The sequence below is a fragment of the Zychaea mexicana genome, assembly GCF_025766255.1.
Source record: "Zychaea mexicana strain RSA 1403 chromosome Unknown BDB00scaffold_27, whole genome shotgun sequence".
Lineage (NCBI taxonomy): Eukaryota > Fungi > Mucoromycota > Mucoromycetes > Mucorales > Lichtheimiaceae > Zychaea > Zychaea mexicana.
In genome coordinates, this window is record NW_026516690.1 from 298,255 (window position 1) to 316,421 (window position 18,167).

An 18,167-nucleotide genomic window follows, 5' to 3' on the forward strand; every position below is an offset into this window, starting at 1 on the left:
GTGTATATTCCTGCAATAAAAATTGAAGCCGGCGATCTCATTGGCTCGATCACAGTATACACGGTGCTGGTTCCGTTTGATGCATTGCTAATATCTTGTCTAGCTATCTAGTCGGCACTACGATATACATTGAAAGAAACTGCATCGTGTCTTTTGATATGTACGCTACTAGTGTCGTGCGAAAATAAACGGTATCATCATTGATGATTCAAGAGCCACTCGTTACCTATAGTAGCTACTAAGAGAGTCATAGTAGACACACTTGGACCAGGTGGGAAATGACACTTTTCTTCTCAGGCAACATACAGTTTAAGAGATAGTGTTAGTAAGACAAGCCTGATTGTCTTTGTACATAGTTGCTGAACACACATCAAAAGTGGTATGACCGAACAAGGAACAGTGTTGCCTTGAGGCTTAGAGTTCACATGAGACGAGTATATATGAATGTTGTGGGTTATCATTATAGCGTATAAACTTTCGCATGAGATATGTCGTCGTCGTCTTTCCCACGATGTATATTTGAACAATGGATATGGGCAGAAAGAGAGAGTAGAAGAAGAAGTATATACATACGTTAGATTGCAAGGTATGTACCAAGAAAGAAAACACTATGAAAAAAGCAATAACAAGAGAAAAACAGAAAAAGAAAAAGAGGGGTGGGGGGTAAAACTAAGCTTGGTATGACTATATAATGGCACCTTTGGAGTGGAAGGACTCGCAGGAGAACGGCGATGTAATGGTGGTACACAAGGGAGTGGAAGAGTGTGTATGTAGGAGTGATAAGAGAGGAAGTATGATTGTCTGGATTCGTTTACACCTGCTTTGAGTCCTCGATATGTAACTTGCCAAACTGTTGCTGGAACTGCAACGATCCAATCCGCTCGTGTCTTGCACGCGATGCCGTCGTTGAATGGCTGCCGTCCTCCGCCTTGACCTTTGCACTGTCGTTCTGTTTGGCCGACTCGATCGATCGCTCCAACTCTGCCACACGGTCCTTGTACTGTGTCAGCGTGTCCTTGAGCTCTTTGATGTGATCCACAGAAAGCTTTAAAATCGTGCCCTTGTTGATTGCTTTCATGTTGCTTGCTCCGCCTCCGCCTTGGCCGGAAGAAACGGACATTACATTTGAGGTGGTCGGTGCGCTTTCCAGCAGATGTTCGGGCAATAGCGTTGATAGTTCTATAAGAGGATTGTGTATGCAAGCGTAAGTGTTACAGTATAGATGCTGCTTTTGTAGTTGCACCCGTCTCTCGACCAAGTAGTAGTAGTAGGAGCGCCCCCTCCCCACCCCGCGCACACATACAAGAGAAAAACCTACCGTGGATCCGCTCATTGATATTATCCCTTCGTCTTCTCTCCACTGCATTATGCGATTCGCGCCGCCGCCGCCGTTTCTCAAACATTTCTTGCAAGCTTTTGATAGGAGAAAGAATGGTTTAGTTTGTTATTGGAGAAGAAAGAGTTACGTTTTTGTGTGTGTGTGTGTGTGTGCGGGTGGGTAGGCGGGACGGGGGGCTCCCTAAGATATACATTAACAACAAACTTACTTTCTTTGCTGGAGTTCATCATCCTCACCACCACCAGCACCTCCAGGATATCCACCACCTGTTGTACTTCCATCCAAATGGCCTGTTGAAGTGGACGGCGATACGATTAAATCCCGTCCACCAAATATCGGCGACTGCCCAAACGACGATCCATTCGAGTCTAAACTTGTTCCGAACCAGTTTTGAGCGTTCGGGTCGGCAAATGATATGGGTCGTCCTCCTGCAGCAGCTGCGGCTGCGGCAGCGGCAGCGGCAACGTTATTGGGTGGACTAACGGCAATAGAGGCTGCTGCGCCAAAGCTGTTTTGTCGCTGGTGCTGATGGTGGTGGTGCAATTGGTAGCTGTTACTTGCCGAAGGATTAAACACCCCACTGTGTCGTTGTTGCTGATTGCGGACAGGCACGGCTCCGACAGTGGTGTGCGGTGTTCCTCCCATGGACGCGAGTCCGGTCTGTGAGAATTGCTCGTTAAAATCCTGCTGTGTTGGAGAGTACATTGACATTGTTCTTTTTTTTTCCCTTTCAAAAGTGTGAGTAAGTTGCAGTGAGAAAGGCAGAAGGAAAGAAAGAGACGAAAGAGAGGGATAGAGCGAGAGAGAGAGAAAGAGAGAGAGAGAGAGAGAGCTGCAAAGCACACACAGAAAAAAAAAAGCCCAACAAAGTGCGGGCGGCTGACCCAAGGCTAGCGTTTCTGGTAGCACAAAAGATCGATCATGTGGCCTGCGAGGGACGACGACGACAACAACGACTTGGGACGATGCAATATAAAAGTTTTCCCTTTTTTTTTTTTAGTATGCAAGAACACTCGGCGAAATGAGTACCGCGGACCCATGGAGACAGGATTGAGAACTCGGCTTTCATCTCTCCTTTTCTTGACCCTCATGGGTGTGCTACTTTTATCAGTAGTAGTAAATGCTCAAGAGAGGAAGAGTCATTATTGCCACTGAAAATCAGTCCGAGAAATCTCATGTTCAAATTCCAAGAGTAACTCTGTAGGGTAGGGTAACAAGTTGGCTCCCCACCTGGTTTACACGGACCATCCCAAGCAGGCCGATCTTGTCCGATGATGATGATGATGATATCATCCACTTAAAACACACACACTTACTCTCTGTTCAACTTTTAGTCATAGCTAACTGTTTTTCTAGTGTAGTAGTACAATATACTAGTCCCTACGATATGAAGTGCGTCAAAATATACGTCGCTCGTGCGATCGATCATTAGAGTCATGCTACTACTGCTGCTACACTGCGATGACAGATTTTCTGCAAAAGCAATAATTTATCACAAGCTCGCATGAAATCGCTTCAATCACATATACCAGTGTGATTTATTAATGTTTCTACACCTGGTTGAACATTATACATGTTGTCTGCGTATAGAATATGTGTGGAAAACACTGTGAAAGAAACTGCATGGATGTCACTTTATAAAAAGAGAAAAGTGCTAAATGATGATATCAGCATAATTGTTGCACAAATGAAAATCATCGCCTTTTGTACCACGACTACCTCGGAGTCATTCTTTATCGAGCCCGTGTTGAACTAATAACAACGAGACCTTCTAGCCTATTATGATAGAAGGAGGAGAGCACAGGCCGCCTAAATAACTTTTTTCCGTCTGGGAATCATTATAAAAAGAACGAGTGTTGTGATTTTGTGCTCTGCTATGTTAGACCGAACTCTTCTCTTTAAACCAACCCATCTGCACTTCGATTGCGGTACAAATAGGCATATGTTCATACACACCCACGCATCACGACCCCTGGCTTTAATTACTAATGCTTGGTGTACAAGCATTAGTGCTGGCAGCTACCTTGCTATACCGCAGGCACAATAGCATGAATGCAACACATGGCGCAAAAAGTTGAACATCCGGTCAGTTACCATTTGGTTGCTAGACAACCAGCTAATACTGCGATTACTACACTGCCTGACTACAATCACTTTGGCGTCGCCTATATGGCTGGTGGGTGATGCTGCATAGCAACCTGCATGCACGTATCATATCGAAGATTTTGGCACAATACAGATTCTCAATGACGTGGCGGATGCAGTTGATCACACGACTAACCCCAAAGCAGATCGAGCATAATATAAATGAAGGCTCTTCTACTATTTATAATAAACATTAAGGTACGTACTGTTGTTGTTGCTGCTGCTGCTGCTGCTTGTTTTAGATACAGATGTGTAGAGTAGCAACAGCACCTTGAGTCCTTTAAACGAAAGCATCTACTATTATCTAATACACCTTGTAATTATGTACGCTTGTAGTTTTATTTGTCGACTTGACCCTTGTTGAGCGGAAACGCATTCTTTTCTACTTGAATTGACAACAAAACATTACAATCCTCAGTTTAGGAAGGGAATAAGAGCCCCCTTCGGCTATGACAAAATTATTTGGTTTAAAAGCAACTGGCCCTGTCTGGTATTGAATGAAATTTTTGTACCTAGAAGGGCAAATTTTTTAAAAAGTTGTTGTAAAGATAGCCATTATAGTCCTGTTCCAGTAGTAATGTCGGCGACACTCTAAAGATAGATAATAGCGAAAGAAAGGAAAAAGGAAGAATCCGTAACTGAGCAATAATAATCAGACAAGGTAAAGCAGTGTGGACCTTCTACGTTCAAAAAAGGCCTTGTGACCAACTCCCAGCGCCAGGCGAGAACCACGCGACAACCCAATGGAAAATGGTGAAGAGAAGGGGAAATGTAACACACGAGCACTTGGCCTTTTATATGTATCAGCCATTTCTTTGGAAGCAAGCTATGATAGCATCCGTGTGCCTGAAGTGTAATGTTTCATCATCGACATCCACATCATAACATTTTACTCTTAATACCATTGTCACCATGCTCAGCAGCATTTCTGCCACGATCCTCTTCTACTTCTTCTTCTTCCCTCCCCCGCTCAACCCCTTTGTCCCACACCCCACCCCCTTGAAAACATTTTAGCTGCGATATGAAAAAGTGAAGGAGTGGAAAATAAAAACATGTACATTACATCAGACGGAAGGAAGGAGGCGTTGCGGGGAGCCAGATAAAGTTAAAGGCACCAATCATCGTCCGTGCTAATGCATTCCATTTTTTTCTAGGTACAGCTAGTACATACGCACATATTAAAAGAGGATAAATGGACTTACTACTATCACCCATGGTCTTAACTTTCGCGTGATGGACGATGCGTATCATCAACAAAGAAGCACAGATGCAACAACAGGATCATGAATCACAACTTCTCTCGGGTAGATGCTTCCGGGCATCGCCGTGCTCATAGTAGTACAGCTCAAGATGCTGTTCTCCTCCAGAAGTGTGTCATTGTTTGTGGAATATACATACAGCGTATCATTAAACAATAATTCTTTTTTGAAGTGATGATCCTTATTGTATTAGCCGGAGCGCTGTTGTGCTACGAAGGGTGGAAGAAGAAGAAGAAAAGCTGGCTCGGGATGGGTGGGGGGGGGGTGGTGGTGAGATAGAGGAGGGGGGTGTGCTCCGGATAGGAACAGCATCCATCGTCCCTCTGCACCTTTTTGGATCTCAGCGGGCGGTTGCAATGCAAGATCATAACTGTAACAGAGGCCGCAAGATAAAGTTACCATGCCCCGTAGTAGTAAGAGTGATGTCGACTCTATTATAGCGAAAGAAAGGTCAAACATTCGCCAAGTCGCGGAAGAATAAGAACCATTATCAAACGTAGTAGTAGTACGAAAAGATGGTCAGATGAAACGGGCCAACTTGGCTGTTTTTGGACCTGTTATTGTAACTGCCTTATTTTGACAGAATCGCCCCGCATCTGCTGCAAAGATGACTGAATGGTACGTCTTATTTCATGTGCGTATTGCATCTCTCTCTCTCTCTCTCTCTCTTGACCTGCTGCTGCTGCTGCTGCTGATTGCTTGGCTTTACACTTTGGTAGCCCTGCAGCTTACCTGTACCAGAAAAAAAACTCTTTTTCTTGCCTTTTTAGCTTGCTTTTCCTTTGGCTATATATACCCTTTCCTTCTTTGCCCTCGTTTCCTTTCCACTTGCTTTCTCTTTCCCTTTATTATTTGAAAAAAGCACATTTCTATGGAAGTTTCACGACGACATCATCTTACCATTGATCAATCTAATAATACTTTAGGCCCTATGGTGGCTATACAAGAATGGGAGTTGGAGCGAGCATTGGTACATAATTTCCTATTTTTTTCTATTGCCATCCCCACATGTATCTGTGTACTCATAATGAGCAACTGCATTACTACTCCAAGGTTTTGAGTCAGCTCCAACAACATCGCGAACGTGTTCATTATCTCGAGCAAAAGACCGACGAAGATAAGAAGATGTACGATAAGCATCGCATGAGTGTAAGTGTAGAGTTAATCAGCCTCCAATAAGACACCAACACTTTGTACCAATCACCTCGCAAATATAAAACCATTAGCTGCTTCATGAAATCAAGCTGAAAGAAGTGCTCTCCGAAAAACGTATCCAAGACATTGAGCAACGCTACCTGGACCAGGTATGTCTCTCACTCCTTCATCCCTCTCTCCCCGTCCGGGGGAGACCCTTCTTTAGAATCCCCATAAGTCCCTTAAAAACGAAAATCTTGGATCTGAAAAAAAAAAGACTAACTCCTACATCAAACATATTAGATCCAAGACTTGCAAATACTACTCGATCAAGAAAAGCAAGAGCGAGACAATGAAGCGCAAGACATCCGCAAACACTACGAGGCAATGCTGCAGAGCGAGCAAAAGAAGCACGAGCGAAGACTTTGCGGGTTTCAGCAACGGCTGAGCGCCAAGGATTCTGAATACGCAAAGCTCCAAAGGGATACTATCCGGCTGACCCAGAGTGCCCCTACATCGCCACGGACCCCAGACACACCCATCCACAGCGACTGCGACTCGGTAGCCACTGACGAACAAGAAGCAACTGCAGTGACCCAACATTATGGATTACGGGAGGCTGACACACCCGTCCGGCTCCTGCAGGAAAAACTATTCAAACTCCAGGCCCATCAAGATCAGATGCAGGAACGCCATCAAGCTGAGCTTGAGAAACAAAAGCTTGCCTTTGACCAAGAACGATCGCTACTCCAATCAAAAATTCAAGACCTGGAATCGCTCCTATTAACAAAAGACCCACTCCAACAGCTGACGCAGCTGCAAAAAGAATACCGAAAGGGCGCCCAGCGCGTCTACCAAGAACGACTCGCGGCCATTGAACGAACATATGCCGAAAAGAACAAGCAAACCATGGCCAGCTACCGGGGCGATCTGGCCCAAGTCAAAGAACGCTTTATGCACGAATCGCAGCAGACGGCCATGCACCACGAAGCCAAAATGCAAAACATGATTTCTGAACATGCTCATTCATTAGCCGAATTACAGGAGCACCATGACCATGCGATGGATGTGCTTTTGATTGAACACCAGGCGTCCATGGACGAACTCGAGTCGCATTTGGAACGGGTCAAAGAAGACGCTCTCCATGAATGTGAGCGGGCCTGGGAGCGTAAACTCATGGACGCACAAACTTCCATGTCGGACGACGCTCGCGAAATACAAAACCATTGGGAGACTCGGTTGGCAGAAACGTCGTCAGCCCGTGATGCAGAATTCAATCGTCTCTTAGGCGAGCTTGAAGTGCTCAAGGAACGTCTCGGTCGAGAGATCGAACGACGACAGGACGTTACCCAGCAACTAACCAAGGCCACACAGGATGTCCAGCTGCATAAAAAGACCAAGGCCATTGCAACACAAGAATGCCTTAAGGTGATTATGCAACAACACTCATTGTGAACCGTATAATCATTTACATTCAGAAAAAGTCGAAATAGTAATTAACGAGTTGTTGGGGATTAATTATTTTAGTTACAACGTATGCACCGCCGAGCACATACACTGGCCGTCACATTAGTAGCAGCCATTTCAAAGCCGCATGATGAAAGTAATGATGGTGTGAAAGCAACAGCAACAAGTCTTGGCGACCCAGCCAAATTGTCTTTACCAGATCTGTTGCAAAGATCGATTTCAGAGGTCACGCGCTTGCAGGCACAGAATTCGATGATGGAAAAGGTTAGTTGGTATTCATTGTATTAGAACCTTGGTTGTTATAACTATAGAACGATCCCTTTTGACTAATCACTTTATTTGTGATTGACAGAACTTGGAATCTCTTACAGCAACGTCGGGATACAGCAGCTTTTTCAACTTGTTTTAATAAGTGATCCTCTCCTTCGTTTTACGTATACCAATGTTACATTTTCGAACATCGTGCAAACATCCAAACCACTTTTACCATCATTACCCTGTCATCACTCTATATACCCTCACACGCTTCTTTTTGATTGATCACATATATGCATACAATTAGCTCTCTTTACATCATGTAAATAATATATCTTAAAGCATTTTATTTTAAACTTTACCAGACTTTTTATCTACACAGACATCTCCCTAAGTAAAATAAGCCAATTGTATATGTATTTTTATAGCACAAACTCTTTAATAGGAGAGGTTCCTATTCAAAACTCTGTTGATCAGCTGACATTACATAGATCACCGTTTAACATGACCGAAAATGTTTTTAAAATATTGGATATTGAACGTATCACATATCAGTTTAATTTTTTAATACAATTTACCTTGATATTGATGTTGCTCGAAAGTATAGTAATGCATTAAATGAGAAACTTTAGTAAACTACTTGGTATGTAGAAGAAAAGTATTGGGTTTGCATCTGGCATCCACTGAACAAGGATCGGCAAGCTTCAGCAATAATGGTATGATGCGCTCAAGGTGATCAAACGAGCGCTGGTCTATTCTTAGGCTGACAATTTTCATGGGATTATCATGCCGTCCAGTCACTTGAGTCACTTTTAAAGCTAACGGCGGCGGCGAGAATGTTTTCGTTGCTCTCGCAAAGCTTATACATACGCTGGCATATAAGGTGGGATCATTGAATTTTCAAATTTTTAACATAGTTCGATATTTCCATATGTCATCCGTCCTTGTCAAAATGAGTATAAGCGCTTCATTGCGTATTTACCATATTGTACGATGTGTCTTTTTTCAATGAGGCTTCAACTGTCTTCCCTCTCTGTGATCTACATAGGTCGATGAAATCCCTCTTGCTCGTTGAAATATATCGAGAAGCGAGATGCGTCGTCATCCATGTCACGAAAAGAGCTGAATGCTTAACTTTAGTGATAAACTGTGAGGAGCAGTAGTGCTGTAAGACAGGTGTAGTCGTTTGATGAAAGGAGGAATCTCGAATTTGCAGGTTCAGATAGAAAACATGTGTTTTCTTGTGCCATGCACTGTACATATCAGATTCCCATGTCATAATGCAGTAAGCGGCGTAAGCTCCATGATAATGCCGAGATTCTGACCTTCTTTTTTAGTACCTTCATTGGCATTACGTGAAGACGTCAATTCTTCATACAATATCTTCGGCAGCCTTTTCCATCGTCTGTGGTGGTATGTCCTCGTTGTTAAAGATGTCTATTCCTAACTGTCACCGACAAACCGAATGGAGAAGTCAACTTTATGCTGTATCAGTATATTTCTGTAAATATGTATGTATGATGCAGTCTATATCAGATAATATAGCAGTCTCTCAATTTATAACATTAGTGATGCGTGTTATAGTTTTTCCAGCGGCATACCTTTTTTGTATGAAAGAACCTCAAAATCAAAAGTAATTCACTATATAAAATAAATTGATATTCTATGATAGACATATCAAAACGGCATGCTACTTTTGAAATTGTTGTTATTTATCATTTATGTTCATTAAATGCTAAATAAGAGGAGTATAGTATATGTGTACAGCATGAAAAAAATTAAAACTGGCCATTTAGGAACACCCTCATGATGGAGAAAGTTAGATGTAGGATTGAGTTTTACCGATGTTAATTCTGGATTTCTAGAAAATGGCACCCTTATAGTCAGGCACCTTCTCCTTCAATAGTTGCTCAGTATAGTTCCACAAATCAAGGGCATTCTTGTCCGATTTTGAAAAAGCATTTGCACAACCTGGCTCTGCATAAGGAACCTATATACATATATAAGATATCGTATTTCAACAAAACAATCATTAAATCACAGAAAAAAAGTTTATTACGTACATAGTATTCTCCCTTGATGTTTTTGCTTTCCACTTCAGGACTTGTGGCCAGGTAGAGTTGTGTAAGTGCACCCTTCTCCGTAGGTATAGCTACGTGGTTATTGTAAAATTTACTAAACCAGGATTGCTGGTCGAAAGCGTGTCTGGAAAGCTCGCTGCTAACCACACCAGGATGATTACAGTTGACATAAATCTATTATTATTAGAGAAAAGGTATTCTTCGTATTAGTATAAATGTAGCACACAAGTATATTTATATACAGTAAGCCACTAACACTTTCAGCATCTTCATCCTTACATTATTGATTTTATTCGCTTCCAATCGCCTAGTCAGTTCACGGGTAAATAAAATGTTGTAAGCCTATAAGAAGAAAAAGAAAACCAAACAACAAGGTAGTTCTTCTGTTAATAATTGGTTAAACATCTCCACAATCCTCCAAGAAAATCTTTCGTTCAAGTATATCAATACATACTTTGGTAAAACCATATTGTATCATGCGAGAATAGCCTTTCTCGTCATTTATATTGTCTAGACTGCGAGACGAAACGAGTGTGAAATTATGGCCAAAAGAGCTGACGTTTACAATACGACTTGGTCCTGAGCTGATGAGAGTAGGAAGTAATTGCATTGTCAAGTAGTAGTGCGCCACGTGATTCGTTGCGAAATGACTTTCGAGGCCTGTATCAAAATAGAGTTTGGGATTTTATATTAAGATTGGAAAGATATATAATTAAACAGTTATCCACACCCATTTCCATATGTACTACGATACTGTTACTACTATCACGTACCGTCTTCGCTAAGACTGTAAGGAGCCAACATAATACCGGCGTTGTTGATCAAGATATGCAGCTTATCGTGTTTGGATTTGAATTCCTCAGCAAATGCCTTGACAGATTGGAGCGAAAGGAGGTCTAACTTGATAAATTCGACTTTTTCGTTTCCGGTAATGGCCTTAATATCGGCAACGGCAGCAAGACCTTTATCTTCACTGCGACTTGGTACAATCCTGTTTATTATATCAATAGAAATGCCAATTAATCTATTATTGTATTGTGCCGCCCGGCCTTTTTTTTTCCTCGACTGAAAATACATACACTTGACAATTCTTCTTGGCCAATTGGATTGCGCAGACCTTGCCGATGCCAGTGTTACTGCCTGTGACAATTGCGACCTTGCCCGAGAGATCAGGAATATCGGAGAGTTCGAAATGCTTTGAGGAGAACATGCTTGTTGGTCGAGTGCAAGTAGTATAGTATGTAATAGAGTGATGATGATTATCAAAATTTACATTTCATAGAAACATATCCTCTTATATGCAGGTACTATCCTTTCAACCAAATGCATATTGCGTTGATGATTACGTCTGTTATAGCGCAAAAAGGGAGCAAATCGTTCATTTGCTATAACTAGGCAGCTCTTACGCAAGTAGTAAAAACATATTGAGACAGACACGCGTAGTTTCCATAAAAAATTGTTAAACTCAAGGAGTGTCAGTGCAAGTATTCGGTAAATGAGAAGGGTGCAGTAAAAACCAGACATAGTATCTGGATCATTATACCCAGGAATCGGATTGATGCTGTTGTCGTATAGGAGAATATGCCCATTTCTAAATGTGGGAAAAATCACTTGCGTACACATGCGCCCAGATTAGGCAGTTATCCTAGGACGCGCCATTTTACATGGTTACAGAGCTTTTGCTTTGTCTATTGCCCCCGTTTAGACACAGCGTCGTCATGATCATCGGACATGTGCGCTTCAGAAGAAAACAATAATGTATTTTCGTGTGTGATGCGGTAATGCTAACACCCACTTTGATTATTAGCCGCACTTCTGTGATATGAATTGATGAACGTATCGTGTGGGTCTTCATGTTGCAAGATGAGAGCACTGAAATATTCCATTTCTGTTTAAAGAGCTTCTAGTTTAAATTTGAGAACCGTTGTTGGTAATGGTTATGTTTCTCTCCAACTACTTATACTTGGACATTGACGTCTATGCATCCATACATGGTCCTTGTCGCATCAGTATCAATTGCTACGTGGTACATACATATATAATGGGTTCTGTGACAAATTTTGCCAACGGCGAACTCGCAGCATCCTAGCTGGGGCAGGGTATGATAATATTTAGATTGAACTGAACGGTGATGTTAAAAAATGTCAGCCAGAAACTCTTTCAAGATCACCATAGGTAAGATGCACAGTTATCTTCCCTTAATACTATACGCTTCTATTTTCATCTTCATCTCTTAAGGCTCTCTTATGTGTCTGTGAGCTGACGGAGGTTGATTATATAATAGATGTGAGAGAAGCAGTACCCTCGTGTATACTTCCTGCTGTCCCTTATTTGGAACGATCATTCACTACGGTAAGTTTCAAGCGGCATAGTGTCAGCGAACGTATTATATGTGTACAAAGTCACGAGAAAAAACACATTGTCGGTGGAATAGCCTCGACAGAACGGTTTTGCCAAAGCAAACAGAAGGAATGGTATCACTGACAGCTTACATCCTTCATGCGGGTTAATTCAATGACCTCCTCTTTGTGAAACCATTATGACGCGTACTTGCCTTTAATTGATTTGGTGGTGGCGCTAATAATATTGGTTCCATATCGGGTAACGACTTGTATCACCCACATCATGGTTATACTCCAGTGTTTGACATGAGCGATAAGTGGCGCTTTATTGTCACCACAATTGATATCGTAAATTATGCAGAAACTACATCGTATACAGTTTGTCTGTCACTCACCTGGGTATTGATAAGACAACAAATTTACTGTTATGCATAGTGCTGTTGCTAATGTTGTAGTTCAAATATCCCAACATGCCAGTGCCTAGTGAGTGTTATCCTCTTTTCTTTCCTTACTGACCATTCGCTACATCTCATGATGCTCATATCATAGCGACGTCAAACAATTAGCTCGCTTTTTAGGTTGAAAAGAGCAGGGAATGTAAGTGGCTTTTTTAGGGGAAGACAGGGAAAGTTCGGCTTTGCATGTGATGGTGAAGCGTTTTCCTTAAAAAACCCGACACTTGTCTATCGTGTTTCCTACTCAATTATTTAATTAAGGGGGCCTTGATCATATACCACAAAGTATTATGTTTTTTTCAAAGAATTTCGATTTCTCGAAAATACCTGATCTCACTGGCAAGATCGCCATTATCACTGGTAGCAACACTGGCATCGGCAAGGTTTGTGCTTTGGAGATGGCACGACAGAATTGTCAAATGTAACGTTTAATTAGTAAAAGGGGGAGTGAACGCGATTCTAAGATGATATAAAAGTAACTCAAGCACGAAATATTATACTTTATAAAGTATTGTGGCCAGCCGTAGTGAAGAGAAGGGACAAGCTGCTGTTACCGAGATTAAGTCTGCTACCGGTAATGACAAGGTTGAGTTTATGAAGCTTGACTTGCTCTCGCTCGAAGCAGTTAAAGCGTTTGCCGAGGAGTTTACTGCTAAATTCGACAAGTTGCATATCTTGCTGAACAATGCTGGTGTCATGATGTGTCCCTATGGTCTTAGCAAGGATGGTACTGTATATATACGACGTTAAAAAAAGAAAGAAAGAACCTGTCAAACTCAAAAGATCATTACTAGGCATTGAGATACAGTTTGCCACAAACCATGTGGCTCACTACTACTTGACCATGCAACTGCTTCCTCTTTTAATCAAATCCGGTCCCAGTCGTATTGTCAATGTGAGCTCCATGGGCCATCATTCCACTTCAGTTTATGCTCCCAATTTTACTGACAAAATCAGTGAGAAGAAGGGCTATAATGCCACTTTGCAATATGGTTTTACCAAGGTAAAAGGACTTTCTCAAAGTATTTATTAAAGGGGGTTTTTTTTCTTACAAAGGTTTTTGTTCTTCCTTTAGGCATGCAATATCATGTTCACCCGTGAACTTGCCAAACGTTTGGAAGCCCAGGGGATTGACAATGTAATGTGTGGGATAAGATGCTTTTACAGCAGCAGTAATTAACAAGGAGTGTTTGTAGCTAAATATACTAAATATCTTCTTTGTCCGGTGCTATAGGTATACGTCAACTGTAATCATCCTGGCGTTGTGAGCAGTGAGCTTTCAAGACATATTGCTTCCCCAAAGTCATTCTTGGATAGTGTGTACAACAACTATCTTGCTATTACTACGGAGAATGGTTCGCTTACACAACTGTATCTTGCCACGAGCCCTGAGGTGGAAAGTAAACAGATCAAGGGCCAGTATTACGTAAGTAGTATGCATAGGGATGCAGTGCAAATGGATTGGATCATCGGTCAAGGGTCATGAACTAGCTTGATATTTTGCCACAAAAGATATCATTATGAAGAGCCTGGTTGACTTGGAACTCAAAAACAAAATCTTATGTATTTTAGGTTCCCTACGCTGCATCTGGTTGGGCAAACCCTTACTCAAGATCTGAAAAGAATGCTGCTGATCTATGGGAGTACACCGAAAAACTACTGAAAGAAAAAGTTCCTGACTATCAAGGAGCCGCTATTTAATATATTTACTATTTATATGTTATAGAACCTTTCATTTAATCCTACTGAATTCAAATATTGCTCCTATAAGCACTCTACTAAAAATTCTTTTGATACTTTTCCAAAATCAATTTGAAATACGTGGTCGCTTCGAGGAAGGAATGTTTGTCAAGTAGGTCACCTTAGACACCTTACCTCTAAAGTAGTTTATTGACTCTTTCTTATGATGATTATATAGCTTTCGCACCAAATAATTTTCATATGCTTCGTGATTGTTGCTGCAGATACTATGCAGGTAAAATGCCGGCATTCCTTATATTGTCAAGTTTGAGCAGTTTGGTATGGTCAGTCTTACCAAGGCCGACGAGTATATCCTCAGTAGCTGTTGGCATCTAGGCCAGGTGCAGATAATATAGTGACGCCATATCGGAGAACTGAGCGATAAAACGCTGTGGACCAGCCTTTACGTCAGATACATTGGGAAAAGCTCTGCCATTCGCAGTCTTTTCGACTGAGCTCTTTAGTATGGCGGGACACCAACGTAATATACGTTCCAGCTCGTTGTAGTCAAGCGATCTCATAATGTCGTGTCTAGAAGCTTTCATCCCTCACCAGCAAAGTGTATATTCAAAGAAAACATTTACAAGGTTTTTTTATTACTAATACATTAAAATAATTATATTACACAACAAAATACATATATTCTTATGCTCCGTCAGGCTTCACAGCCGTAAGTTTCATACGAGGTACGCCACCATCAGGTTTTTCAGGACTGACTGGAGTTGATCGTCCTGAGCGGTCTCCTCCTCCTCCTCCTGAAATAGAAGATGGTTGGAAGTAACTGATATTATTACTACTCGTCAAAGATGCTGTAGCAAAATTCGAACTGTTATCCGAATACGGCATATGCTGAGGGGTATAAATGACTGGTGGTGGTGGCGGGCCCTCGACTTGATATTTGTGTGCTGCTGGAGAAGAATTTAAAGAGGACGCCATAAAGAATGCGGCTTGTGTGTTGTCATTGTCTTTTGTAATAACGGGTGGGGGTGGTGTGGTGGTGTCGTTGTAGACCATCTGGCCACTGTTATCACCGTGCTCATTTTTAAACATAACTAACTGATCGTCGTTATCGTTGGCAACAGATTGTTGCTGTTGTCGTTTTCGGCGGATCAGCAGATACACAATGCCGGCAATAAGCGCAATCTAAAACGAACGTTGTAGCATAAACTTATCAATATATCGGACTATGTATTTTAGCGATGGAAAAAGACATACTCCCAGAATTACGCCAATTACTGCACCCGCAATAGCACCTCCAGATAATCCAGAGCCATCGTCATTATCGTTTGCGGTTGATGATGGCACGATGCTTGAAGATGGATCGGATGGGCTACCTGATGGGGTGGGTGCTATACCTTGAAAATCGTCCATCCAAGTCCAACTCGTAACATTAAGCACATTAAAGTCGTTGCGCGTGGCGCCATTATTGTCGATCCCAAACAGAACAAAAAGACTATCGGCTCCAATCAATACAACTAATAAGAAAGAAAGCTACTTTAATTAGTAGTTTTTCTTTTGCGATGATTATGTCGTTCTGTGCATTACGTGAGTGCCCGTAGCGTGGACCAGCTCCACTGTCGTCATTAAATGTAACCTGTTGCCAGCCCAGCGTGTTTGTATCCAGCAAATAGCAGTAATCAGATGCAGGCCTATCACCAGCTAATAATGTACGTAAAGAACGTCGCATAGCACAAATTTGTTAGCGAGAAATCGCTACATAGTCAGATTATACTTTCGAAATAAATGATCTTTGGGTCAGAGAACATACTTGCTTCTGCTCCACCATATAGTACGATTGTTGTTGTGTTAGGTACTGTGGTAATAAGCCGATAAAAGAGAATAGTAATTTAGAACAGATCATCTTGCATAAGCTATTCTAGCTAATATTAGCTCATAACATGGCATCCTTATATAATAGTACAAATTAGTATAATACGTACTCAATGCTGCAGCATGAAGTCGTCTGTTTGTTGGTGTAGGACCTGATGATTGCTTCGTTGTCCACTGCGCTTGCTCTGTGTCGTATATAACAATACTTGACATTGGTGCGCCAACTACTTGGTATTGCACAGTCTGATCAGCAGCGATTATTTGTGATGCTGACAAACCACCAAGATAAATGATTGTTTTTCCATCGGTCGAAAGTGTTCCACTATGCTCAATGCGAGGAGGTATGCCTGCTGTTAATGGAGCTGTATTCCATGATGATGTCTACTCATATCCTTTCAGTAATCATACTCATATATAGTATGAAAGCACCAATTCTGAGCAAGCAATGAATTGTTATCATACCATGTAGTTTAAAATTTTCATATCGGTCGCGTAATTTTCTCCAGCGTACCCCGTAAAGATGTCACTGTGTAACAAATCCATTTATCCGGTTATATCTCTGTCGCAGAAAAAAAACAGAATGCCCATGTATATGCGTTGACATAATAGTATGATTTACCTGTTGCCACCCCATATGTAAATTATATTATTGCTACCGAGTATCATTGTTGATTGACGTCTGTATAGCCAAAAAAGAATAATGAGCCAGTTAATTGATTACATGTCTGCAAGGTCTCGGTGTATTACCATTACTATAAGTACTATTATGTGTACCCTCAAATATAATCAGAAAATAGCAATCGTGATCATGATTGCTTATCCTGGGTATACATACAAAATCATCATACTTACGTTTGTAGCATATTTCCACTATCAATTGCTTTCCATGTTTCCGTTGAGGTGTCGAATGCAATTGTTTGATGGACAAGTGCTGACTGATTGTTAAATCCTAATCCACCGTTCATCACAAAGCTTTTGTTCTGAGGGACTGCAGTCATAACAAACAGAAAGTTGGGTGCTGCCTGCAACGGCCCTTTTGCCTCGACAGGTATCCAGTTGCCACCGGCTTTGCTGACAACAAGATCGTTTGATAGATCGAGTGTTTGTAGATCATCGAGAGTTGACGGATAGTCTTGCCCTGTTACTATTAACCCGCCTCCATAGCAATAGATTTTTGGGTGAAGAAATACGCAGCCTATTGTTCCTTTCTGCTCAGTCTTTGTCCTAAAACTGAAAAGGAATAAAGAGAAAGCTACCTCCTCCATAATGTGCAGCCGGTGTAACTGCTTGGACGGCGAAATGCTGCTGCAAGGCGATTATGGCTGTTGCCACAAGAAGACGAGAAAGCAAACCGCTTCTTGATAACCCCATCCAGAAAACCATGTATATGTTGTTGAGTAAGAGCGCCTACGTGTAGATGTAGTGAAATCAACGAAAAAAGAAGTAATGGAAAAAGAGTGACAACAAATTCAGCTGTCTCACGTTGGCTACCAATAGCTCTGGTGAAAGGGAAATGAAAGGTGTGACAAAGCTTAATAAGGTTTAGCCAATCAAGCCATGCACCACGTTGATTTAGTTTTTGTTCGTCTTTCCGTGTTTAAGCTTTTTTATTTAATAATACACTGTTTACCAACTATGATTGATGGGATTCTTTTTCTTTTTTGCGTAAGCAATTGAGACTTATGTAATTCTAGGAAATAGACATGCTGTCCTTGGAACTATAATAAATCCCACATTATGATGTAGCAGTAAGTCACATATTTACGCAATTGTATGGAAAGACATGCATAGTAGATCCCTTTTATCTACAGCCATAGAAGGTGCCAAACATCGTTGAAATCAACGGTATCTTTGAAATTGTAAGTGAAGGTGGTTTACTGCGTTTGTATTATACGAAAGATGTGCTTTGTAGGATGTAATCGATGGACTTAGATGATGACATATACATCGCTTTGATTTTGCACAAGCAAACCTTATCGGTACATAATGGTGACCATCAAGGAATTGCTTGGTATTCTTCGGCATGCCACAGAACCCATACATAATGAAGTATTGAATTTTATATTGTCATAAGTTTGCACGAGATGACCGGTTGACTATAGCCGTAATATTTACGAGTT

At 41.5% G+C, this 18,167-nt stretch overlaps 5 protein-coding genes across 5 annotated transcripts; 2 read left to right on the top strand and 3 right to left on the bottom strand.

Moving 5' to 3' along the window:
* Positions 1–349: 349 nt before the first annotated feature.
* BDB00DRAFT_818413 (helix-loop-helix DNA-binding domain-containing protein) lies at positions 350–2,163 on the bottom strand. The gene is made up of 3 exons (XM_053123152.1): positions 1,548–2,163; positions 1,319–1,413; positions 350–1,179 (listed from the first exon to the last, which is right to left on the bottom strand). The coding sequence occupies exons 1-3, from the start codon at positions 2,048–2,050 to the stop codon at positions 812–814; spliced, it is 966 nt and encodes a 321-aa protein (XP_052980798.1). The 5' UTR covers positions 2,051–2,163; the 3' UTR covers positions 350–811.
* A 3,258-nt stretch (positions 2,164–5,421) lies between these two features.
* On the top strand, positions 5,422–8,147 carry BDB00DRAFT_818422 (uncharacterized protein). Its single transcript, XM_053123153.1, has 6 exons — positions 5,422–5,713; positions 5,797–5,892; positions 5,970–6,047; positions 6,181–7,305; positions 7,405–7,608; positions 7,697–8,147. The coding sequence occupies exons 1-6, from the start codon at positions 5,615–5,617 to the stop codon at positions 7,751–7,753; spliced, it is 1,659 nt and encodes a 552-aa protein (XP_052980799.1). The 5' UTR covers positions 5,422–5,614; the 3' UTR covers positions 7,754–8,147.
* Positions 8,148–9,347: 1,200 nt separating this feature from the next.
* On the bottom strand, positions 9,348–11,166 carry BDB00DRAFT_945760 (uncharacterized protein). The gene is made up of 6 exons (XM_053129509.1): positions 10,760–11,166; positions 10,454–10,671; positions 10,135–10,340; positions 9,960–10,022; positions 9,663–9,854; positions 9,348–9,589 (listed from the first exon to the last, which is right to left on the bottom strand). The coding sequence occupies exons 1-6, from the start codon at positions 10,888–10,890 to the stop codon at positions 9,461–9,463; spliced, it is 939 nt and encodes a 312-aa protein (XP_052980800.1). The 5' UTR covers positions 10,891–11,166; the 3' UTR covers positions 9,348–9,460.
* A 1,321-nt stretch (positions 11,167–12,487) lies between these two features.
* BDB00DRAFT_818425 (uncharacterized protein) lies at positions 12,488–14,418 on the top strand. The gene is made up of 6 exons (XM_053123154.1): positions 12,488–12,898; positions 12,987–13,204; positions 13,272–13,480; positions 13,553–13,615; positions 13,712–13,903; positions 14,050–14,418. The coding sequence occupies exons 1-6, from the start codon at positions 12,768–12,770 to the stop codon at positions 14,176–14,178; spliced, it is 942 nt and encodes a 313-aa protein (XP_052980801.1). The 5' UTR covers positions 12,488–12,767; the 3' UTR covers positions 14,179–14,418.
* Positions 14,419–14,862: 444 nt separating this feature from the next.
* On the bottom strand, positions 14,863–17,430 carry BDB00DRAFT_871362 (uncharacterized protein; the record flags this gene model as incomplete). Its single annotated transcript, XM_053126820.1, has 9 exons — positions 14,863–15,360; positions 15,433–15,692; positions 15,763–15,876; positions 15,986–16,030; positions 16,158–16,428; positions 16,510–16,573; positions 16,667–16,726; positions 16,900–17,203; positions 17,304–17,430. 9 exons carry the CDS (start codon positions 17,428–17,430, stop codon positions 14,863–14,865), a joined length of 1,743 nt encoding a protein of 580 aa, XP_052980802.1.
* Between the last annotated feature and the right edge of the window lie 737 nt (positions 17,431–18,167).